The sequence below is a fragment of the Pundamilia nyererei genome, unplaced genomic scaffold (genome assembly GCF_000239375.1).
Source record: "Pundamilia nyererei isolate P.nyererei 1_Seehausen unplaced genomic scaffold, PunNye1.0 scaffold00071, whole genome shotgun sequence".
Lineage (NCBI taxonomy): Eukaryota > Metazoa > Chordata > Actinopteri > Cichliformes > Cichlidae > Pundamilia > Pundamilia nyererei.
The window spans coordinates 1,864,050-1,890,903 of NW_005187472.1; the positions used below are offsets into that span (position 1 = coordinate 1,864,050).

At 40.0% G+C, this 26,854-nt stretch overlaps 1 protein-coding gene across 1 annotated transcript; it reads left to right on the plus strand.

Annotated features, from left to right (window-relative positions):
- Positions 1-26,854, plus strand: calcrla (calcitonin receptor-like a). The gene is made up of 13 exons (XM_005736870.1): positions 1-233; positions 15,919-16,027; positions 16,556-16,709; positions 16,828-16,938; positions 17,707-17,819; positions 18,252-18,343; positions 18,449-18,575; positions 18,732-18,885; positions 18,973-19,033; positions 19,176-19,242; positions 20,242-20,460; positions 21,080-21,121; positions 25,329-26,854. Exons 2-13 carry the CDS (start codon positions 15,953-15,955, stop codon positions 25,548-25,550), a joined length of 1,437 nt encoding a protein of 478 aa, XP_005736927.1. The 5' UTR covers positions 1-233; positions 15,919-15,952; the 3' UTR covers positions 25,551-26,854.

Here is a 26,854-nt window from a genome sequence, read left to right on the forward strand (position 1 = left end):
TCGCCACAGATCGCAGGTCCTCAGCTGTAGCCTACAGTGTGATGTAACAGGAAGTAGTGGGTTGCCTTCCAACGTCAACCTGACAGCCGTCTGAGCTGCGCTCATTGAGCGCCGGAGGTCCACCGTGTCCAGTTCTCTGCGCTGAAGCCGAGGAGGAAAAGACGCTTTGGGGGACTGCTCTGAGAGTTTATTGCGGTTCCTGCCTCTGCGCTCCGGGTGGATTTTACTCTGTGGTAGGACGTGCTACAGTGAAGTGTGAATTGCGGTCTACGCGCTGTGTCTCTTCCATGTTTTGTAGGCAATTTGAGCCGCAGTCACGTCGAATGCAATTAGCGCAGAGTTAACAGGGCATTCTGTTGCTTTATCCAGGGCATTTCAACTGTATGTGCACTGAGGGAGCCGGGGAACATGCACTTATAGAATGGCTGAGCCCACTCTGAACGATGAGCATCCGCTTGAGCCGCATTGTCCCTCTGTCAGGAGCTGAATGCAAGAAATGTCGAGGTGTAGGAAGAAAATAAAGAAACGGCTTTGTTTGTGCGCTTTGGACACCGTTAGACCAACAAAGCGCGTTGTGCGTGATTATTTGTATCAAATTTATATATTAGTTCCGTCTAATGAGACATTCGCACTCACCCCTGTCCCGTTTTCAGGTGGTTTTAGGATCTTTTCACACGCGCAGAAATGATAACACTGTTGGTAAATGAATTCAGAGGTTACATTTTAAGATGCATGCATGGCCAATTTAGATTTGACATGTAATCTATACACCTACTAATGACTGATACCTCATAGGAAGGGATGAGACGCAGTCAGGCGTTTGTTTAGATTTTTTACACTAATTAAACGGAATAAGAAAAAGAATCAGCTCCATTCAGCACCGAGGCTTTGATGTAAGCGACGGCCACTGGTTGCTAAATCATCTGCATGGTTACATAAGGGGCAGATTTGGACATGTTGGAAGTTTGTGGGCTGGACAGTGAAAGGGATCATGATGATGATGAATGATGGTTGTGATGATGGTGGTGTGTAGGAGGAGGATGTGATGACGATGGCCACAATTGGCGGACTATATTCTGCTGAGGAAAGATGCATTCGAGTCATTACAAGGGAGGTGACAGAGCAGAGGTAACTCCCAATCTGAAGCTGACTGGGTTTTTAACAGATGAGTTTCTAGATATGTTTGAACTCCGTGGGTTTTGCAATGTCGAGGTGGAGTATTCTCAGATGACTTCTTGTGTTTATTAAATGTTGTTTAGCCTAATTTAGCACTTTTGTTATGGTGATTGGGAAATATCAGCAGTTGAATTCATTCAAAAGGTTGAGCCAAAAGATTTTATGTGCCGCTTTTATTTGCTGCTCTGCTTTTAAACGTGCAATTTCAACTCATGCCTTAAGTATTTGAACTCTCCACGACCAATGAAAGACGATGTTTGGAAAACTAAAAGAATTCAGTTAAATATTAAAATATTAAAATATTAAATATTAAATATTAATATCATTTAAAATGTGATAAGTTTAAGATGCAGAAAAATTCGTTTCAAAGCACATGTTTGGCCCAAAGTTAACTTCTTCTTCTTGGAATAAACACATTTTTAGATCTCATTTCAAGATGAACACTGATTAATATTTCATAAAAGGGCTAACATAAACAACAGAAACAGACATTTCTAATTAAAAATGACTAAAAAGTGCTTTAACTTTGGATTATTTTGTACAAAACCAGCAACTTTGAAGGAGCTTCTTTTACTAGTTGCATGTCAGAAATCACTTTAACGAAAGTATATTAACATTATTTAACAGTTTTCAAGAAAAATCAGAGAAATATTAAGCAGAAATATAGCAGCACTAGTTAATTTCTGCTTTGCTGTCTCTGTGATGATCTCACAGATGTTCAGATTTGTCACGCACACCTCAAAAACAAAAACAGCCCATTACTGCAGTGCTCCACCCTGAATGTCACACCTAGTTAAATGTTAAATGTTCAAGTTTACATTATATGCACATGTTTATTCTTAAGTATGGGAAAGGTAAAATAACGTTGAGAAATGCCAGAAAGTAAGCCTAGTAAAACAGTGGATCTGCTTTCCTGCCCATGCATGTCGGCCGTCAAGACACTTTGGACAGTGAACGTATCGAAGCTGCCAGTTGGCAGGGCTGTCTGATGAGTCTTTGAGGCCATTTCGCTCTGACATCTTCCAGCGGCTCAGGCCTGCACCAAATTCATGAGCTGATTGTGCAATGGGAGTGTCGTGCAGCTCATCACATTTAACCCATGCTGAGTGTTTACTGCCCACGTCTAGAAAGCAACTATTAAATGTGGGTGAGACAAAGATCTTGGCAGCAAAGCTCCCCAAACCTTTGCAGTCTTCATGATATAGCAGAGCTTCTCCTACAGCCATGGCATTTAGAAAGCTGTGCTAGTGGCAGCTCATTTGCAGTGTAGCCGATTCATATGGAGAACCGTGAAAAATAAATTTCTTCAGGCCTTAGAAGAAGCTCTCGTGTGGCTTTTTTGTAGTGATAATACGTGTGTTGAAACTGGAGCTTTTTGTGAAGAATTTATCCTGTAAACTCCAGGTGACCTTCTCTGGTGAGTGCAAAGGCCATCCGATTCACAGTCACAAGCGTAATGATAATTCTCGTAAAGCGTCACCCCTCATAAATCACCAGGACACAGCTCCTGATCGATTCCTCTGTTTACTTCCTCATCCTGTTGGGGACACTGCAGACCTCTCAGACCTCTATAAAAACCTTCATGACCACAGGTTTCTTGCAGCACCTTTCACTGTCTGTCAGATGTATTTAAATTGATTTCCTATCATGTTTCAAACTGAGTCTCCACCTCTTTTATATATTATATATTTTCTTCCCTGCTCACTCAAGACTGAAGCTATCGCATTACACAAAAGCACAGTGATGTACATATGCAGCACTCCCCTCAGCTTCTGGATTCAGTTTCAGGGATATGAAACCTTTTGAGGTAATTTTTTCCACTCATACATTATGAAGGGTAAATGTATTTCTCATCTCCAGTTTAAATTGAGGTGCCTGATGGGACGTGTCGCAGCCTAATGTCGTCGGGAGCAGCTTCAGGACGGCTTTGTTGCTGTGTAGTGATTGGCATTTTGAACTGCAGCGCTCTGCGAAGGATAGAAGGAAAAGGCTGCATGGTTTCTAAGGGTCTTCCATGTTTGTGTGAGCTAAACAAACTGAGTGATACAAGCTTCTTGATTTAGTGTGTGGGAGGGGGCTTCTGGCATACACAATAGAGGAAATGGTCCCTGGGAAGAGCTGCATGTTTGTCTTCCAAAGGTGAACCTGGAGTACTAGCAGATGAGTATAGAGCAATTTTGTTTGTTTTTTTCGCCATATAAACTCATAATAAATTCTTGGGGCTTTGATGGAAGATCATTAATAAATAATCTGGTACATTAAGTGCAGAGATTTCTTGTTTGAGAGAGCTTGTTTCCAACCACTTAACACTGCTTCACATTCCTCTTCCACCCTGCGTTTTCTGCAGCTCTGAGCAAATGTCTGCAGCAGCCATTTCTGTTGGATTTCCAATTAGCTAACTTACTCTAGCGTGAAAATACGCCTATTATTACTGTCAAGCCCAGGCTGCCGTAAGCTGTGCCAAAAATCTCTCCATTTTATTGTAGTTAATTGGTTTTCAAGGTTAATAAAAGTCTCAAATTGCTTGTTTCCCCATTGAAAAACACAATATGTTATAGTCTGTAGTCTGTGTAATGGTCAATATCATAACGTTGCTTTGGTTAAACATATAGGGAACTTTAGCCACTGGGAAAAAGCTCTGTTTGCTGTAAGGGATTATTTGTGCATTGCAATACCATGAGTGGCCACTAGGAAAGATTAGCAGGAAGGATGACTAGAAGCAACTAAGGGTAATATTTAAAATTCATTACATTACAAGATTACGGATGTTAAAATGGTCTGCAAGACAATTCTCTACAAAAGTCTTGAGCCACCTCTCATTTTTAAATATTTTGTTTCCAAAGAGTCAGACTGTTGTATTTTTTTAAGTGATCTGGAGCAATGGTTGGCTCAAGACCTTTGCAGCCTATGGTCTAAATATACTGACTAGCCAATCTCAAAGCTAGATTTGGAGGTGTAGTACTGACATGACTCTCCTCCTTGTTATGGAGCTAGGATTCAAAATGTATTATAGAGCCTCTTAGCAGCTCACATGCAATTATTAACACCCCGGGACAGGAAAATACCTTATAAAAGCCTTAGCATGTGCACTGACAACCATAAAACTGCCCCAAATATTTCAAATGTGTCTGAGCTTTCTTTTTTGTGGCAATGAAAGGAAGTGCTGTAACATTTTTAACTGTATATTTTTGTCATTAACATTAGAACAAAAAGGTAATCTGAGAACTCTAACATTTTATTTTGTAAAAAGTTACACCCAATACTACTAGTGACACAGTATCCATGTAACCATCAGACATGCATGAGACTGATGCTCTGCGTAGCGTTGAAGCCAGACAGAGCCACAGACCGTATAATGCTTCCTGCTAATGCTGCTTTACTGTCCAGCTTACAGACAGGATCTTGTCTTGCTCTGGATCCTTATCTTGCTGACCTCTCTAGTGACTAAGCAGACATCTACTGGGGAGGTTTGCATGCTAGTTACTCCTCAGCCTTACCAAACAAACACTGTCTGCCTTCAACCTCTTGTAGCATGCAATAATTCTTTTACTTGTTAATTTTTTGTGGTTTGAATAGTTTGTCTTATTTTCTCTGATTAACACTTAATTTTCTCAATCTTTTTACAGGTAAAAGTTTTTCTTTTACTGATAACAAGCGGTCCGTTATAAATTTAAAATAACTTTGCACCCTTTGTGGCAGCAATAAGGGACAATGTCATGTAAAACTAACTGTAAATGACCGTTATTCAGATATTCTCCACAAAAACAAATATATTTATTGAAGCTCTCATGTGTGGGCTAAGCTGTTAAAATGTTTTCGTTACACAAACACAAGGCACACAGAGAAACTTGAACCGCTTAGTAGTGACGTGAATAGCACTTTCAGAGGTCAAGTCTAGGGCCCACAGCAAGCATACAGAGGATATTCCTTGGCTTCCTTTGGGCTGTTAATTTTGAGCTCCAGTGTTATTTTTGTCGTGGCACTACCCACAGGGAACCACTCATACAGGTCCCTGAGCAGCCTGTGCTCACTGTTGACTGTTGTTAAATGCTAAAAGAGGTTTTCAGCCAGAGATTAAATAATGCATCACAGAACAACCTTACTGCTTTTCTGCATTCAGTGTGTGTGTGTGGTGTGTGGGGGGGTGTTATGTGCTCCCTCTGGAATTCAAGAATTCATTTTCTTAATGGAGAATAAGAGTGTGATATGAAGCTTTGGAAATGGTTGGATCTATGTAAATGAAATCGAACACAGGGGGGATTAAAGAATGGTGCTTGACTCGCTTGGAGAGAGATCCCAAAGGACATTTTTCTGGGTTTATAATATTTCAACAGTACAAAGAAAAACAGCCAATAAGTGAGTGGAGGCTTCATTGATAAAATCCACAGAAATGAAGAAAGAAAGAAAGAAACTGGGAGAACACATAAACACTGATTCAAAGGCAGTGTTTGGCCTGAAAATCCTCTGCTGCCATTTTAATGACCAAGAATCCCCTAAACAAACAGTTATGGAAATAAATTTGGTGAAAAGCAGCAGCTTGTTAGGATGTAGAAATGTCACCCAGAAATGCGGGAACAATTCTGCTGAGGAAGTTTAAGCTATTGTATAAATCTGTCAAGCTGTCAGTGCATTTAAAGCACTTTACAAAGAAAGTCGAGTGACCTGTAAAAATGTGGCTCTATGCAGTGGAGAAAACGGGTGAAATTAACCACACATTCCCACCAGCCTGTGCTGTATGCACCAGGTTACACACTGGGCATGCTCAGGAGGTTATCCATGTGGTTGTATAGCTACTTCAAAACATTTACATCGCAACTGCAAGAGCAGCTATATGGATGCAGTGCAAGACGGAGCCTGATTTATTTTTAACCAGAGTATTTTTATCTAGGTATTTGTACTATTTTTTCCTTTGCGCAGACCAGTGGCCTCTGGAACAGGATCCTTTTCCTATGCTAAGACCTTTAGTATGCAAAAGGTAACTGAAGACAGCCTTGGTGTTTGTTATTTTTTGTTGTTGTCAAGATTAATGAGGACACGCTAATGAAACGAATTCAGTTTCACATTTTGAGTAAAATCCAGTATTATCTCTTCAGCAATTCAACGCTTGTCTGTTGGCATGCTGCATCGTGTTCATCATTTCTTTTTTAAATCTCAGAGTTTTGGAAAGAAATGTGATTGTTTTTGTAGGCAGAACTGGATTAGAAGGATTAGTAGAACTGTAAGAAATATATGTAGATGGTTAGATTAGCTTAGTGAAGACAGGGGACAGGTTAAAACCGCTACAATGTAACATGGCTAAAAGATACTGCTATTTGAGCAAATAAAGAAAACTGTGTTGCCAGAATAGATTGGGCAGTCCTTGGATTTGAGTCTTTAGGTTTCTGGAACTCTGTTGAAGTGATGGGACATCATTTTTTTCAGAAAGAAACATTTCATTTGATGTATTAATACTGCTGATTCTATGGATGGGGCAAACGTCATCCTCAATGAGACCACATATGTCATCTAAAGATGATACACAGTGATGCTCACCTCAAAAGGACAAGCAGATCCAAACCACACTAGCAAAAGGTCCTCCAGAGCAAGACGGTCACCATTTTTTCCCCCCCTTTTCTTTCATCACCTATCAGTAACCTCCCTAGAGCGTAACTCCAAAGATCACTAACGGGTTAGGCCACGTCTCATCTGTGTTTTTAAAAAAATAAAATAAAATAAAATCTAGTATTTTATGTTGTCCACACAGAAAACATTTAATAGTTCTAAGTAGTAGTTGTAGTACAGTACTCAGCTGTATTTTTAAAGGGTTCAAAGAAGGCTACTGTGTGAAAGTACTGCAGAGTATTGCTGTGCTGTCTACATGAGTTGCGACCCGGCTCAAAACCCACAACATGATGTGGAGACTGATATCAGAGTTTTAAGAAACATTCCTTTTTGTTTCAAATTACTTGATAGGCTTGGCTAAAACACTTACAGCCCAGTGAGCATAAAGCCTCAGCCCTCCATACACCACACTTCATCAGGAGTAGCCAATCAGCAATTAAACCCAGGCAACACCTGAGAGGGTCACACAGGGGTCACAGTGGTGTGCTGTGACATTAACCTGGCTCTTGAATGCTTTGGTTTAATATTTTAGGTCTGTAACTAATGATAAAATGTCCTTGAGGTGGCAGTTGCTGTGAATTGAATTGAATCCTCTGTGTTGACTCCTGCTTTCTCAGTTGTTAAGTCACTTTGTGATTTAAAAGGTTTGAAAATACAATGAATCAATTTTCAGAAAACCTTCACCTGTGTTTGAAATATTCAATTCATACTGAATCACTGGCACATAAGCAGCATTTTACTGATGTAATTGGCCCACTCATAAGTTTTTTTTTTTAAGTCATTTATACAGTTTGATAGTTTATTAGCATAGTTACAACAATAAATTTGGGGTGACAGGAGCTGATTACAGGGTAGGAACAAAGGGGAAAAGCTCAGCTGCTGCACACAGGCACTGAATACTTGGCATAATTAGAACTATGCCTCAAAACTCTGCTTGCAGGACTCTTTTAAAGCCAACACATACTTGACATTCAGAACAAAAAATGTCACACGTAACCTTTTACTTTTCTTTTCGTATAAGTGCGTTTTTGTGATGTTTGTGTGTATTTTTTGTGTGACTATTAATATTTCTAACATTAACTTTATCATCACCACTAAAGATTATGTCACATGCTAAGAATGTATTTTCAACTAGTTTCACCTCCCCTAGCAGACAAAGAAACACCAACACTAAACTTCATAAAGATTCACCTATGCTCATCCGAAAAACTGCAAACATCCAAGTCTGACAGAAAAATCCTATAATCCTCTGAACGTAGCCAAGAGTAAAATGGCAAATGGCCCGTATTATTAAAGCGCTTTACTAGTCCTTAAAGACCCCAAAGCGCTTTACATATCCAGTCATCCACCCATTCACACACTGGTGCTGGCAGCTACATGGTAGCCACAGCCACCCTGGGGTGCACTGACAGAGGCAAGGCTGCCGGACACTGGTGCCACCGGGCCCTCTGACCACCACCAGTAGGCAACTGGTGAAGTGTCTTGCCCAAGGACACAACGACCGAGACTGTCCAAGCCTGGGCTCGAACCGGCAACCTTCCGATTACAAGGCGAACTTCCAACTCTTCAGCCACGATCGCCCTACTGCTCTGCAAAACTGCAGAAGTACTAGGTGTATCTATATGTAGCAATAACAGAATGGTTGGGATGCATAACACATGGGCCCAGATGCACTGAGCAGCAAGTTCATGGTTTAATCCCTGACCTCAGACCATTTGCTATATGACATTCCCGTAAATGCTTTCCTACAGTTCCCGGCTCAGCTGTTGCTGTCAAAAACATAACAATGCCATAGTCTCCCCCAAAGTGATAGTGGTATAACAGAAGGACACATACTTTCAAATTCCTTGAACAGTCATAATTCCCCAAGATGTTTAGTTGCACATGCATTTCCCTATGCAGGCTCGGAGTCTTCACACTTCCCTAATTGCTGTACAACATCTGGCATCATCCAACCATAAGCCTGTCCTTCCTTAGTTGTGGAGATGAGTTTTAGAATTCACTCTTTTCAACACCGCCGTCATAAATAGATCCACGTGCTTGCCTTAAGGACACTGGCATGCTTCTGAGGGTGTGAATGAAATGACATGAATGTTTTGGTATCTGAGTTGCTGTCTATTTCAAAACCACAAGAACACAGCCCCCCTCCTGCCCTGTTAATGCAAAGAATATTGCATTGCTTTAGTCAGGGTGGGAGGAAGGAGATTTGCAGTGGTCTTTTCATGCAACAAAGAGGACTCCTCCTTCACATTAGTGTGGGAATGCTGTTGTTTTTCCAGACATCTGGTGATGCCCCTGGCAACTGGGAAGTCTGCTCTCATGTCCCAGGCTTGGTAAGATCAGTTGCTGTAAGGCTGAACTCCTATTCAGGCATGTTCACTCACATGGATAAAAGCTACACGTACAGCTGATCCTGTGGAAAACATCCAACAGCTAAATTTGGCCCTGTTAATCAGAAGGGAAGCTCTCAGAGGAACCGTGTTCTCACATCCTCGTGTTTTTTGGGTTTGTCACTCTTGTTTCCCGTATATTCGCGGTCAGCATCATTTAAAGGCATGCAGATTTTTCCTTTCTTAGCATTTCCTCTTTCACAGACCCTCCTCTGTCCTCTAAAATAATAATCAGCCTGCGATAATGCAGTAAAACCAAGCAGGTAGGAACGCTTCCATTACTCCTTGAACACATTAAGTCTTCCTTGTCAGAACGGCTCTGTTTAAATAATCCATTTTGTGTCGGAGGAAATGAAGATTGTGGCTGCAAAGTGTGCACAAACATGATAAAAGAGGGGTTATAAGTAATTGTCAGTCATAATGAGTAATTCTTATTGTATGTAATTGTATGCTAGTTGTTCGTTTGGAATGATGTACTGCACTTGAAGTACTCATTTTCTCAACAAATGCGTACGCTGGCTTATGAAGGCACAGACCAAGGACATGTGCTGCTGTAATACAGACTATGATAATGAGTGTCTAGAGAGAGAATGGTTTGCTCTCACCAAAAGAATCATTTTTATTTCTGTACTTGCTACAACCTGTTTTCAGGTCTTAAATAGAGAGTCCTTCATGTTTTTAAACAAAAGCCGTGCACTGAATTTCAAATTCAAAAAACACACGGGAAAAGACCCAGGGAAACCGAGTTAATGATAAAAACGCTAAAAAAAATGATGATAGAAACCCTGCAAACCATACATTTCACACCCGAGGTTGTGGCATGGTACCAAACGACCAGGCCGTTTGGTACTATAGGCTATTGACTACTGAATCTGTGCTTGAAACGTGTGTCCACACACCAAATCTTCCCTGACTCTGTGTGTACTGACATGGTAAATGATGGCATGACTGATATGGAATTAGTTCCAGAAGGCACAACTCTGCTGTTTATCTTGTCTCATCTCTTGTTTACAGAGCAAGCATAGGACACTCAAGACCTCTATACCCCAGTGACCAGATTTGTGCGAAGCTCTCAAAGGCCGATAACATTGTTTTGCAAACATTGCAGTGTAACAGCACAGCATCATTATAATCATTTATCTTTTCATTTTGCACTTCTTTGCTTATCTTTCAGCAGAGAGTAAAACTGATCACTTTACATAATATTTTTGTGATGGATTATTGTTTTCTCTGATTCACTTACTATTGTTTAAAATATGGTCAGCTACTATTGCAAATATTGTTTGAAGTAGAATTGTTTCATAATTGCGTCTTTTTTAAATCAAATTTGCCGTAGACAGAACAGGAATAAATCTTGGCGGCATCTTTTGCAAGCAGAGGTTTAATCGGCTCCCAGTACCTGCTTCCCGCTCCGTTTAATCCCATATCCATGCTATAGATTGAGACTGTAATGCAGTTACTGGCCTTTACCAGCCTAAAGGTTCTCCGAATGCCACTGAGCCGAACTTGATGGAACTTGGTGTGCAGGGCGCCAAACATTCTGTGAGTACAAAAGGATGTTTACAGTGCAGCATAACATCTCTGCAGGGACAGTGGGAGTTGATAAGTGCAGGCTGGGCTCTGGCACTGGGTGAGAAGACGGCAGATGTTATACATAGGCTGTTTTTTCTGGGTAACTTTCTGCTTGCAGATGTAGTAGGTGATGTCATCTCTTGTGTAAAGTGTACATGACTAACCACTTCAGTGAAACACTCTGAGGTACTACAGATAATAGTGGACCACCTACAGTTTGCACTGGTCTGTTGTTGGATAAAGTTGACCCAAACAGATCAATAATCAAGTGCTGTGCCTCTGTGGAGGCTGCTCTCCTGGTTTTGAGCTGCAATTAGCCAAAACATGTTTATGAAGTTTGCGAAATAGTTGCAAATCAAATGTCCAAAATTTTCCATTTTGTTTGTATCTACACGAATATGGAAAACAAAAAAAGTATTCAGTCTTAGGATGAAGTAAAAGCGAGAAGTTTTCATTTTCTTAAGAACTCTAAAAACAATTCTTTCTTTAAAAAGACTTGTGGGAAGTCTGAGTGCTGTCCTGGACTGTGTCACGATAACGCCAGCCCGCTGCTACAGCTGTTGAGCTCTCATTACCTCCATAATAGCAGCATTAATAGGACATAGAGACATAGTAAAAGTTAAGTGCATGAATGTAAACACAGACAAACCACAAGGATTATGTAACAGAGAGTCATCAAGAGGATTATGTGACAGACGTGGCAGATAATCAGAGGGATCCTTTTTTTCTCTGTAGCTAACAGCAGGGACACTACTGGTATTATTATACTAGTAGTATAATAACAGTTTTAGCTGCAAGGCTCTGTAGTTAAGTACACAGTTAAATGGATCGGGTTGTTTAATTAACCAAGAGCTTATTTTGTGTCTGTGTAAAACTGTGTGTGTATAAGCACAGAATTAGGGATGGGAATTAATAAGAAAATAGTGGTTCCAATTCCATTATCAATATCACTTCATGGATTCCATTCAATTCCTGGCTTTTTTTTTTGGCTCTGCTTTAAGAATCACCACCGTTGCTAAACAGCATATCAAAGACATCACGTTGACTCTAATTAATTGCATGCTGTGTGCATAATGTATTACATATTTTACACAGAACACTGTGTAACACACACAAAGTTGTGTTAGCAGCATAATGCACTTGTTTTTGTCCTAGTCATGAATTTGTTAATTTTATTTGGAAATGCAATAATAAAAATTTCCGCTGTCCAAAGTTGCTCCAGAAACCCCCACACAGGATTGAACCAGCTGAAGGTGAAATGATGTCCACAAAGCAGGCTGTGATGGGAGCACAGTGAGAGCTGCACGTAGGCTTACACAGAACAGCTGTTCTGATCACACAGTATGTGGCACTGCTGGTGGATCATGCTCTGTTTTCTGTTTACTGCAGAAGTTCAGTAGCATTGTTGCATATTTCTCACAATTGTTTATTTATTAGTTGTGTTGGAGCACACATAATTAACATTTTCTCTCTCAGAATCATTTCAACAAGTAAAGCATAGTTTCTGACATCACTGAGATTTCTATGAAGTCTTGTCATAGCTTGTTTAAGACTACTTTTGATAAAAAGGTAGTTGTTATGTGTTATGGCTTGAGAGTGAATATTAAATGTGAAATTTCCACCGTGACATGCGGGAAAGTCACCACATGTACTGTTAGTTAAATGGTACAGTATTATCAGTTTAAAACAATAACGTACATGCACGCACACATGCGTGCACACACACACACACGCACAGTTGTCTGAAATGATGCATCCTCTGTATCACTGTATTTATATTAAAAAAAAAACTTGCCAAGAAACAGCTGGGGTTCTTGACAGAGTAGGGCTGTGTGTCTGTGTGTGTTTGTGCATTTTTGTGTGTTTGACTGTGTGCGAGCGTGACAGAGCAGCTGATCTTTTCCTGGCTGTTTCTAATTTGCACATCACCATAATGTTTTACAATCCCACTTTCAGTAAGTCCCTCCTCTGTCTCAGCTTAATGCTGTTTTAACTCTGAGCAGACTTGAGGAGCACTGAGCCAGCCAGTCCCTTTGGTGACTGAGCAGTGTGGGGACCTGTGTGGGAATAAAAGCTACTTTCACCTGCTCCTTATTCAGAAGGGTATCGCCACTGCGGGCTTGCCTGCATGTTTGATTTGGCAGTGTTTTTGCACTGGGATGCCCTTTCTGAGCCAACCCCAAAGGGATTTGTGTCTACCTCCAGCATTGAAGTAAGGCTCTTTTGCTTGTTAGGCAAATGTGAAAACCACTATGAGAATAAACAGGGTCAGTTTTCTCTCTGGAATACTGATTGATGGGTGTAGTGTACTGGCCAGTGAAATATCAATATGAAAGCAGGGGGATCCCAGGGGGACTATTCTATTCACACATCATCACAGCTGAGAATTTGTATCTTTTTTATTGTATTGATAAGCCATTGTATCGTATGGATCTTAATGATCTTCTAGAACCATATCACCCCATTACAGCTCTTTGCTCTCACACTGCAGGCTTACTTGTTGTTGTTCCTAGAGTATTTAAAAGTAGAATGGGAGGCAGAGCCTTCGGTTTTCAGGCCCTACTTCTGTGGAACCAGTTTCTAGTTTGGATTCAGGAGACCGACACTATCTCTACTTTTAAGATTAGACTTAAAACTTTCTTTTTGGTAAAGCATATGGTTAAGGCTGGATCAGGTGACCACGAGTCCTCCCTTAGTTACGCTGCAATAGGTGTAGGCTGCTGGGGAATTCCCATGATGCATTAAGTATTTCTGCTTCAGTCACCTCCCTGAGCCTGGTTCTGCTAGAGGTTTCCTCCTGTTAAAATGGAGTTTTTCCTTCCCACTGTCGCCAAAGCACTTACTCATATGGAGTTGTCTGATTGTTGGGTTTTCTCTGTATTATTGTAGGGTCTTTACCTTACAATGCAAAGTGCCTTGAAGCCACTGTTGTTGTGATTTCATGCTATGTAATTAAAACTGAATTGAAACTAGTTTGGCATTCTTCTAAAGACTCAGTAACACAGGCCCAGAGACTGATTAGCAACCACCTGGTACCATAATTACCAGTTACAAGAGAAAAATAAATATTACTTGACCAAATGGCAAGATGTTGCTGGCAGTCGCCGTAGAATCAATTACTAAAGCCTTATTCACACAGGTCTAAAGACCCGTCAAAGACCCTGGAAACTGCTGCCCACTAGTGACTATTCCACAACTGGTTGGTGAGAGGTTGCTGGAGGTTGGACTGTCACTCGAGTGAAATTGGTTGCAAAGAGTTAAACACTTTCAGTAAACCCCTCTTCTGCCTCCTTTTAAATGTGAGCAGACTTGAGGAGACGCTGCATCAGCATCTTCTGTGACTGGGCTGCAGATAGAGCTGTGAGAATGAAATGGGTCAAATCTCTCTCTAATGTACTGACTGATGTCTGTGCTGCTCCCCCCACTTTTCTTCTTCTTCTTCTTTCTGTGACTGTAAGGTTCAAGTAACTAAGCAGTAAATATTTCAGCTCTTCATCCAGATGCGATGCTCACAGAAAAGGCAGCTGATTATATTGCTGAGTGTATAATTGGTAATTAAAATGTTTCCAAAAGAGAACCTTATAAATGGAATTAGTCTACAACTCATTATAGGTGTGTCCCACAAACGGAATGTGAGTCTGTGGGAAACACTGCTCTGGTTCACATAAAGCGACCCTGCACACCTGTTTCTGATACTTTTGAGAATGTAAAGTGCAGACAAGCAACTTTGGAGGGAGAATGGGGTAGGCGGGGTATCATTATGTCATGTGCTACAATAAAAGTTTAAACATAGGCCTGACTGTTCTGCATGCGATTGATCACAGAAAGTTAAAAACATTCATCTGTAATATATGCAGTGATGGTTGAGATGGTCTTCTAACTACATCACTAGATGCAAATAGCAACATCGTCCCAGTTATCTGGAGCTGAGCTTTACTGCTTGGGATATTGTGGATTTGTTTGCTGGTTAAAGAGAAGAGCACCGGTTGGTCTGCAGCTTCATAACATTTCAGCAAACTTAATCAGACTTCAGATGTTGCAAATAAAAGTGACCTACAGGTGACCTAGTTCCTTTAGGGTATGAAGGATGTTATTAAATTTCACTAACCTATTCCTGCATGCCATATCATTATCCTGGGGATCAGGTTCTCTCTCTGTCTCCCATTCTCAAGCTTGTTACCCACCGAAAGCCTCACTGCCACAAGAACCTATTGATTTGAATTGTTAGCAATGGTAACAACTTATCTCAGGTTATCTTGGTGCCAGTACAGCATTTCTTCCTCATGCTGTGATATATTTGTACATTTGCATCACAGGTTTTAGACGTTTAACTCCAAGTCAAACATAAGCCGCTTAAACTATCTAAAGCTACCCGAGCATTAGTAAACCCACTGTTTTGCAAAGCAAATCTGTAGAACCTGAGGGATATGCTTCTATTTGAATTTTCTCTCATCTGCTATTCCACAGCCTTGTCATGAAATCCCAGTGGCCAGCAGCTTTGCTGCAAACAACCTTATGGGATTCTGCTTTGATGAGGTGCAACTTGCACCCACTAACAGATTTAGAAGTGCTGTCAGAATTTATGATGGACTGCAAAGAAAAAGAAGTTTGGCTTACAAAACACACGCGGAAGTAGGAACAGGAGATTTTAAGCCTGTACTGTGCTTACAAGACTTTTACCACTTCCTTTGATTGATACGGCTTTGTTGGGTTGATTACAGCTGCTTATTTTTTCAGCTGTGCGTTCCCTTGAATACTATGCCAAAAAGCTACATCACAGGAGCCTGTAATTCCAAGCTGACCTAACATGGAGAGCCAGGGCACGTTATATTGCTGTTTATTGGGAGAACATACTGTACAGTGCTTTGCTGTAGTTAATCCTCGGTATTAAAACAAACTGATTCGGCCAAGTTCTTGTTACAAAGTTTCTTTTGGTCACAGAATAAATTTGTTGTATTTAATGATTCAGTAAATTTTCTAACTCAGCTGATGTCCTGAACTGGAAAAACAGAAACTTAATGAGCATTTAGCAAAGGTCAACTCACTCTTATCCACTTAGACTATTCAGTGTCATTCCAGTGTCATCTTATATATAAGAAGGGCCTTTTTTATGAGGACATTTTATTACATTTTAATGATTATCTAATGTTAATGTTTAATTATTTGCTTTCCATTGCAGGTCTGCAGTTTGTAAATCATCGTCCAGCTCTGAAATGGCTGACAGGAAGTTGGATGGCTTTGGACAGATTTGGATGGTAGCGCTTATACTGCTGTGTAATCCAGCAGCGGTAGGTCAGCCAAAATGCACACAAGACACAGTTTAGTTCTTACTGATCTAAATTTCATAAATACAGCAACAACCTTTAATTCTACCTCAGAGAGTTATGTACTGCTAGGCTGTTTATGTTTGATGTTATCCTTTAAAGGACAAAAAATGCAGCTTCAGGTTGGTGTTTGGACACATCTGTGCACCAATACTTAGGCATAGATGTCATAGTTTCCATGCAGCGCAACTGACTTTAATGAATCACTAAGTATGACTCCCTTTTCCTGCATTTGGTAGTATGTGTTGACTGTTTTAGACTAATGCATCACCAGAGGGTTCGCAAGTACATAACCAAAGATGGCTCAGAGACATCTTTACTCATTTTAAACATAACCAACAGTACTTTTTGTACCCTCTCACTGAGCGAGAATTTATACACTTGTTTCTTTTACTTGGTTTCTGTTGCACTGTACCAAAACATATCTCTCATTCTACTTTGTAAAGCTTAAAAAAATGAGTGGATTTCTATTTTTTCTCACCTGTCTTGTAGTTTACGGTAAAGGCAAGTCTGGCGATCAATGAAACCCAGCAGCAGGCTTCAACCAGTGTCTACAATGACATTACGGTCACCAGGAACAAGATAGTCACAGCCCAGTTTGAGTGCTATCAAAAGTTAATGAAAGAAAATACCCACAGCAGACAAGGTAAAGCTGTCTTGATTGAAATTGGTTAAGAGAACCCTAATCTATTCCTTAATTCTTAGTTTGGAATGTTCCAAAGTGAAGAGCAAAAAAGCTCTTAAAATGATGTCTGTATTTTTAGAACCTGTGTGCAATCGCACATGGGACGGCTGGCTTTGCTGGGATGACACCAAAGCAGGAGTTACATCCGAGCAGCACTGCCCGGACTACTTCCAGGATTTTGATCCATCAGGTGAGATCTACAGCTTCTAGCAGCCAATTTTCTTCATCCACCTGCAGATTTACAGATGACAAGTTACTCTGATGATTATTCCTTGTTGTGGCTTTCAGGTCCTCATTCATAACTTTGAAGGCCTTTAGTAAAAAAACAAAAGCCCAAACCAAGATAACACTTATTATATCACCAAGGTTAAAGCTCTCCAGAACCACAAAAGGTATTATGTAACAGATTTCGCAGGCTAAGGGGAGCTCTTCATGATTAATGACTGTTCTTCATGTATAAATTTGCTTCACCTTTTAGCTTGAATCTTTCTAAGTGAAAAAAGCAAAGACTATACCTCACACTATGCTCACACACTGAATGTAAATACCAATTACAGCAAATGGCCATGAAGCAGAAAAGCTCTGTTCTCAGTATTAACACAGGATTTGTAATGTTTAGTGTATTAAATGTGTATTAAATCACTGACTTCAGCTCCTTCTGTTAATGAGGCAGGGTTTTTGTGTGTGTGATTATTAACTTATGCATGTATGGAGTGGTGTAAATACATCACTGTTTATTACAGTAAATTTGATTTAAGCTTCCGGGGACTTCTTAACCACATTCAGTCAACCGCAACCATCAACAGGATGTGCAGGCTTATAATTAGATTTCATTCTTCTAATTGACGTTTTCATTAGCTCCATCCATAATGATGTTTTTCTTTTTCATCTGCCTTTACCTTCTACTGGAAAAATCAGAATAATACATTTAAATTATTTACCACTTTTTGTTCTGCAGAGATGGTCACAAAGATTTGCACTGACAGTGGTCAATGGTTTCTGCATCCGGAGAGCAACAGGACATGGACCAACTACACCCGCTGCAATGAGCACACTGTAGAAGGCAGAATGGTAGGTTGAAAATGGCAGTAGGTAGGACTGAGTTTATATGTTAGATAATCAACAATAGGAAAAGTATGGCTTTGATGGCCATGTGATGTGGTTGTGAGGGGCTCTGCACGCTCTGAACACCACAGCATGTCTGCTTGGTGACCAAATACAGGCTGGAATTTGTTCTGCTTTGGCCCAATTTCCCCCCCCTTTTTTTGGACACAAGGAGAAACTATATTATAATTGCACTGTACTATAATTTCCTGTAACTGGTTCATAAAAAAAACACCATCAGCTTGAAATTATAAATATTAAAAGACAAATGGAACATTTTCAAGAGCCTTTCAGTGCAAATGCTGAGATGTATGTTGATGCTTAGTCAAGTAGCCATTTGGAGAAAGATAATGAGATTACAGCCTGATAACCTAATTTCCATCTGTTGTTTCTTTTCAGACTGCAATGAACCTTTTCTACCTTGCCCTCATAGGACATGGGCTGTCTCTGACTTCCCTCCTCATCTCCCTAGCAATTTTTTTCCATTTCAAGTGAGTCAACTTCTGTTATATGAGCGACTTCCATAGACGGATGCTTCTCAGTCTGTGCATAACATAAAAGCGTTGTGGCATAACTTCAGTTTTCTGTTTTTCCAGGAGTTTGAGCTGTCAAAGGATCACCCTTCATAAGAACCTCTTCTTCTCTTTTGTTCTGAACTCTGTGATCACCATCATTTTGCTGACTGCAGTGGCCAACAACCAGGAGCTCGTGCAGAGGAATCCAGTCAGTTTCTTATTATTTGTATTGATTCACTTGACTGTAGCCTCACAAATGTCTCTATTAGTTTAATGTGCACCATTACACCAGTCATTCTAGTTTAATATTAAACATAAATCAGTTGCTATAAATCCACATTTATTATGTGTTTTCCTTCCTCAGACAAGCTGTAAAGTGTCCCAGTTTATTCACCTGTACCTGTTTGGCTGTAATTACTTCTGGATGCTGTGTGAGGGGATATATTTGCACACTCTCATCGTGGTGGCAGTGTTTGCTGAGAAGCAGCATCTGATGTGGTACTATCTCCTAGGATGGGGTAAGAAGAGGATATCAGTCAGCTAATCACTACATTTTTCTAACTGAAGGGTCTTTCTTTACCTAACTTGCTCACTTTGTTTTGCAGGCTTTCCTCTTATCCCAGCCACCATACATGCCGTCGCTCGGAGCTACTACTACAACGACAAGTGAGTTAACGCCAATGCTTGTGCAAGAAGTTCTCCTGTATAATATTTTTTAAGGAAACCCACCGATTGCTGTGATAGATTTGCTGTTATGTGATGCAACGTTACTGTTGTGTAAACTTTTTTGTACTGCTCTCCTCTGCAGCTGCTGGATTAGCTCAAAAACATCACTGCTCTACATCATCCACGGCCCCATCTGTGCTGCTCTTTTGGTAAGAATACTACTTCTTTTCTTTCCTAACTCCAATCAGTTTCAACAAGTAATTCACTATATATCTATTTACTAGAATAAACCAGCTGATTTGTTTCATGTTTCTCTTGCCACACTGTTTGTTGCGCAAAGAGTACAATAAGCTGCTTTTGTCCTCCTCTGAGTGGACTCTGTGGGGGGTCCTGTGAGCAGGACAGTCTCAGAACATGCATAAGTGTGTTTGTCTTGTGAAATCAATGCATCTTCCCCTTTGAGAATCCACCCACTGGTCCCCAAGCTTATGTTGTTTTCTAGGAATTCACCTAATCAGCACATTGGAGCATGCTTCAGAGAACACTGGTCCCTTAGGACAGTCTGTACTAAATGTTCAGCCTCCAACATCCTTTAAAATGTTATGTGTAGGTTTCCTAACCTTACCGTGTATCAGAAGTAGACTCGGTGTCTTATAATACTGCAGTAACGGAACTGAAGACTTTCTCGGCTTATTAGAAAAAGCAAACATTCCTCTTTGATTTTTTGTTAACACTTGTCTTGTTAGGATTGACGTGTTTAAAGAAATGATGCCTAAAAGAAGCTCTGTAGTCTCTTAATAATTCAAATACAGTACTGTGCAAAAGTTTTGATTTCTTTATCATTTGCTTCCAATGAACTAGAAGTACTTGTAATATTTTAGAAGTGGTCTTAAGCAATAGTTCTCCGGGCTGAACGTCTTTCAACATTTTCAGTCCAGTCCTTGTACCAGACTATTTTCAGAGGAATCAGCATGATGTGCATTGTGCCCTTAAAAAAATCTGAGGAAACTCCTCAAGAGGAGGACAAAAAGTATAACCTACAGCAAGTAAACAGTGTCTAACAAGCATGTCACCAATAAAGATTTTCACCTCTTATAAGAAAGTGCCATACTGCTCTTTATGCTCTTATACTTGGGGCATTGCTTGTTTTCACATCCTATCAAAAGACTAGACTGTAATGCTGATTTATATATGACTTCCCCCTTTAGGTTAATTTGTTCTTTCTACTCAACATCGTGCGAGTTCTCATCACCAAACTGAAGGTGACCCATCAAGCAGAATCAAGTCTGTACATGAAAGCCGTGAGAGCCACGCTCATCCTGGTCCCTCTGCTTGGAATTCAGTACGTCCTGCTTCCCTACAAGCCAGAGGGACGGGTCTCTTCGGAAATATATGACTACATCATGCACATACTCATGCATTACCAGGTGAGACAGCGGTTATTAATCAGTGTGAAGGTTTGAGGGGATTCTCGTCATTTCTACACATTCATATAAAGCATAGAAAGCCGACTGCCTGTGGCATCTACGGCAGTCTTTAACTGTTCTGTTTGTGTAGTTCTGTTGTCATTCTATCATGCATATTTATTTTATTATGAAAATTGATTGCTTTGTCTCCTTCGGTGCTTGAGACATGTATTTTAATAAAATCATTTGTTAAATGGACATTAACCTCATTGTTTTCTAGCTTTTAACAAGAGTCAAACATTCTCATTAGCCAGAGAAAAGACTTTGTTTGTCTAGCCCAGGCAAGAACAGCAGGAAGTAAGGCACAAATTATTTGAGTTGAAAGAGACTGAAATCCGTTGGATGTTGATGAAGCGTTATCTGATCATCTTGAGCTGTCCCAGTGTGCGCAGTGCAGGGAAAATGTCTTGAGTAACAGCCTGAATCAGCTTTCAAAATGTATTCACTTTGACCTCTTAAGTTTCCCTGCTTCACAGCACTTTAGACCCTAAGATGTTGTCTACAAATGACTTTCCTGAGACCAATTAGTAAGCTGTATGTTATCTCTCTTCTAATGTGTTTTTTTTTTTTTTCATTCCAGGGTCTGCTTGTGGCCACCATCTTCTGCTTTTTCAATGGAGAAGTAAGACGGGGTTATGCCCTTTTATTATTCTTTTTTTTTTTTTTTTGATATTTCAACACATGTACACACCCTATCCCACACTTGTGCTGACCTCATGGTTGAGAAGGGTCATGCGTTGACAGGGTCATTGCCCCGGTGCTACTCTTCCAATGTTGGGGAAACCAATATGTAGTCATAACATTTCAGGCTACCAGCTTGATTACACTGAATGAAATTACAGCAAAGATACCCTAGAGAATAATCTAGCATGTTAAATTAAAAACTCTTGGAATGGGCTGTCCAAAGTACACCTTTGTTCAAAGGTCTTACTTTTTTGTCAGACCAAAAAAAAAGAAAATGCTGGTGATGCAAAAGTTTAGGAATGTTACCTTTCATTTTCTACAACCCAAGAAACTTCAGTCCAGGTCAGCGAATTACTAAAGTAGCTGACATCATCTTTGGGCATTTAGTAATAAATAGTAAAAATAAATCAACACCTATGATTCTGGATCCTTGCAAATGCATTGTTTCTACTTGCTTTCCCTGTGGTTATACCTAAAAAATGGAGCTTACGGTAGATTAAAGGAAGGTCAATTACAGCAGAGAAGCAATTTTTCAATAAACATTTTAAAATAAAATCAGCTTGTGCTTACAGCTGTTGAGTAAAGACAAAAGTCGGACTACTTCTCCAGCATTGCTCTCCACAGACTGAAAATTATGCTGCTAGCAAGCAGCCATGAGCTACATGCTGATTACTGTCAATTTTGCAGGCAATTGGTCTGCAGAGAACTTGACTTGAAGTGAATGGTTTACAAGATCCACTAAGTAACTTCCCTTTGATATTTATCTTGTGATTTTACTGTCATAGTGTGTCCTAACCCTGTGCTCATTATACACTCAAAGAAAAAGTGGCATTGTTATTTCTGTACTCAGAAACACTGACTCAGTAAGGCACAATAGAACGACACTTTAATCAAAACACGTTTTTCTCAAAGAGAGCTTCAGAGAGAATTTACAGTGAAAGATAAACAATGCTATGTGAAGAAATGGATCATGCATGTTCCAGGTTTTGCTTTCAGGAGTGCCTCAACTATTCATGAAATAGATATGTGCTGGAACCATCACACAGCTGCTGCAGACTTGTTGCTGCACATCCATGATGTGACATGTCCTGCCACATCTGAGAGGTGCTCTGTTAGACATAGATTTGGTCAATGTGGAGGCCATTTCAGTACAGTGAACTCATGTTTACTTTGCTAGAAGCAGGCATTAGGAGACGGTACACTGTGGCAATAGAGGGATGGGGATAATCAGCAACAACAGTCTGGCTGTGAAATTAGCACCAAGGGGCCCAAAATGTGACAAGAAAGTATATCTCACTCCATATCTCAGACCACCACCAGCAGCCTGAAATGTTTGCATGCTTTCATGTTGTTTACACCAATTTCTGACCTTACCATCCGAATGCTGCAGCAGAAATTGATGCTATTCAATCTTTTTCAATCTTCCATTGTCTGATTTTTGTGAGCCTGTGTGAAACATAGTCAGTTTCCTGTTCTTAGCTACCAAAACTGGTCGTGTGCTGCTGCACTCCATCTGCCTCAAGTTTCGGAGTATTTGCATTTAGAGATACTCTACTGCATCCCTTAGCTGTAATGAATGGCTATTTGAGTGACTGTTGCCATCAGCTGAAAGCAGTCTGGTCATTGTCCTCTGACATCTGAAATCAACAAGGCCTTTTCTCCAAGAGAACACCTGCTCAGTCAATATTTTCTCTTTTTGGACCATTCTCTGTAAACTCTAGAGATGGTTGTGTAGGTTGCAGCCCGTCTGGCACCAACAACCATGACCCTTCAGCAGATTGTCAGTCTGAATGCCTACATGCTGTTGCTGCCATATGTTTGACTAATAAGGCATTTTTACAAAATAACAGTTGAATTGATGTCCCTAATAAAGTGTCTCTGTGTCACAAGAATCTAATGAAGAACTAGAAAACAGAAGCACCCCTCCCCTGGTTCTCTGTGTATATATGTGCCCTACTAACCCACAAGCTGTTTGTTCTCCTTTTCGTACCCTCTCTTCCTCCCTCTTTTTCAATTCTTTCACCTCTCATTAGTGCATTGAGATCTGCCTGGCCCAAGTCCCTAAGGCCTTGGCCAAACCCCAACCTCAGTACATGCTTACTGCATCTGCCATTGTCTACTAGAAACGTTGTCCAAATAGTCTCAAGTAGTGAATTACCATCCAAAAAATGAAGACATCAATATTATGCTGTGGTTAGCATAACAGCACACTATTTTAGAGTTAGGTAGACTCTCAAATTGCCCTCAAATTTATTACAGTTGTGCAAAAAATTTCCATGATGCCCTGCCGTTGTTCGTCCAGCAAAAACTAAAGCATCTAAATCCCTTGTGTTATTTAGTACTTCTAGCTTTAAGCTAGGCTAGCCATGTCTCTGCTGTTTCTTGGTTGCTTACCAACAATGCTCCTGAGACTATCACATCCCAAAGGATGAAGTCATTTTAAAATCACATTTAAAATTGTGGGAAATAAACAGATGTGCTTTCTCTCATAGATTAAGGTGATAAGAGGCACATCCCACTGCGCAAAGTGACGTCTTTTAGAAGTCATTTTTGGACGTATAATTTTGGTCCGCTGAAGGGGTTGTTTTGTAACAACAAGCGACGTCTTTTGTCTACATCCATTATACTTGTGTTGGTGTCCGTATGACTTCCATGTATGGAATATTTATAGTACAAACAAATAAGTTAATTAAAATAATTAATTAATTAAAATAAATAAAACAGTTAAAGCAAAACTGGAACTTTAAAAATAACAAGCAAAAAAAAAAAAAGATAAACAATAAATCATGTAATCAAGTAATGCATATATTTATATGTATCATGTTGATAACAACAATTTTGATATTTGTAAATAAAAAAATAATACATTTATTAATCATGTATAATTTCCTGCACCTATCATAGACATCCACATGACCTCCAAAAATATTACTCAGTCTAAAGTTCAAATGTTGAACATCATATTAATGTCCAGGCTGGGTCATGGTTAGACGCCAAAACTGTGGACCTTGTTTGGACATCCAGAATAGATGTCCAGAATCGGTCATGGACCAATGGACCCAATATAGACATTATCTGAACGTCTATCCAACGTCCATTGTTTAGTGGTGTTATCATGTCTGTGAGTCATTTGAAGGTTTCATATCAGCACAGATAAAAGAAGAAATGCAGTCCTTCGCAGGGGAATATTTTCCTATTTTCCTTCCCGAGTATCAGAAAATGTGAAAATGCTTATCAATTTTTATTTCTACCACTGCTTCAACTTTTCAAGTTTCGGATAATATACAATCATCATCTTCATATTTAAGAAATTCATCAATGAATTTCTTATACCGCTTTATCAATTAATTGTCTTTGAGTAAACTATTTCACTGACTATGTGATAATCAGTTGTTTCATGCTTACACAATTGGAGCTTGAAAGCTTTTAGCCTATATAAACATTAAGACAAAAACTTCACCTTAACTTTGGCTCTGTCTAAAGCACAGCTGTCGAACGCCAGTCCTCGAGGTCCGGTGTCCTGACATCTTTACACGTGTCCGTGCTGCAACACACCTGAATAAAATTTAGTAGTTCCTTACCTCTATAGAACTTGACTATAGGCTGATGTGGCAATTCAGCCATCTGATTTGTGTTACAGCAGCTTAAGAGTGAAAGAACACTGTGCAATAAAAGTAGTTTTAGAATTATTATTTTTTTAAACTTACACTTTTATTAAAATATACGTGAGTAGGGTTGGGGGTTGCCACCTTGGCATACAGTCAAGTCTTGCTAATGACCTACAAATTTTATTCAGGTGTGTTGCAGCAGGGACACTGCTGTAAAAGTTTCAGGATACCGTCCCTTGAAGGTTAAAAGAATTCTGTTAACTGTTGTTTACCAATGTTGTGCTAAGATTTTACAAAAGTGTAATTGTCAGAAAGTCACCCTAGACTTTTCACAGATGTGCATGGAGAAGCTGGTGCCAAAAAATAAACCAAAAACCGAAGTAAAAAGAAAAAACCCATCTAAATATTTATTTGTGTATTTTGTTCTGCCATCTTATGCAAAATTACTTTGGGCTTATCACTTGAACTCTCAGGCTTTATATCACCTTTGAAAGCTTTCCTGTCAGCTAATATCTGATATATGATCCCTCTGGTCAGGTCCAAGCTGTTCTGAGGCGGCACTGGAACCAGTATCATATCCAGTTTGGCAGCAGCATAGGAAACCACTCGGATGCCCTGCGCTCAGCTTCCTACACAGCTTCCTCCATCACTGAGGTACAGGGCTGCTACAGCATCGACGGTCACTCGGAACACATGAACGGCAAAGGCTGCCACGACTCAGATGCCTCCATACTCAAGTCAGACAGCCCCTTCGCCTGACACAAACAGTGCTCTCAGACTCTGTCCATCCCACCATCACCCTTAAAATCTGCCACATGCTTGGAGCTCGCCATCCAGGAAAACTGGCCACTTCCCATAGATACATAGAGGAAAACGAGTGAGGGGGAAAAAGGATTGTCCATCCGGGCTGTCATGCATCTGAAGGAAATTATGACTTCTTATCCACACCAACACAGGTCCTTTAACTGTACTGTACGGTGAGCTTGATACAGCTACTCCTGCGCTGTGCTTTGTCTACAATTTGCATCTGAACTGCTTTACTTGGACTACGATGCTTTCAGATCTTTCAGCCTGACTAAATCATTTTTAAATCAATAATTACTGACTGCTTGATTATCCTCCCGGGTTCATGTTGTGCACAAAAGGCCTTTGGTTACACTGTAAATTCTTTTGACACAGTTAGTGCCAAACCAAGAAATCTTGCCTGCCTCATTTATTTTTTTCATTATCAATAATGAATCAGATAGGACGTCTAACATGTGCATATTGAAGTATTAAACATATCTGTATCTTTCACATGTTAAACTTAATTTATCAACATATTCTTGTTTATTAAATGAAAATGGATTAAATATCATACAGTATTTATGAAAGGTTTATATGTTACATGTTTGTTTTTTTATTTTCAAAATTAAATACTGATATAACTTGCCAGCAGCACAGAAAACTTTTCTTTGTTTCAGTGTTTGTTCCTGTGTGTGCAGTTCATGCAGGCGATTTTGGTTCGCACCACTAGCTCACGCTCTTCATTTCTAGTCAAGATGTTTGCACCTGCTCAAGTGATCCTTACTAACGTGTGCATCAGTTAGGCAACATGGTTGCAATGTTTACAGAATATTATCAAAGAGAAGCCACATTTGAATGTTGACAGCCAATGGTGTGTTTCATTTGAACTTGGAATTTTCCCAACCAAAAGTTTGTTTTTTGTTTTTTAACTGGAACACCCCCCTCAAATCTGACTTCCAATTCGGAAGGTTGGAGAATTCCCACCAACAACGATTTTACAATCCAGTATAGCAGTGCATGTAAAGCTTATATTGCTGAATAAGCCATATTCAGAGCATTGACCACGTTTTGTGTGTGAACATGCAGCAGTGGTGTTTTCCAGCTTATAAAATAAGCAAAGCGCTATATTGCTAGTCATGCATGAATGGCTCTACCTTGCGAAGGAGCAGAACGCCGCTAGGACACACTCGGCTCAGGAGTGACATCACACCCCACTCTGATGTGCAACTTCCAAGGCAAATGAAATGCAGCATTTATTTAAAGACTTCAAGGTTCAA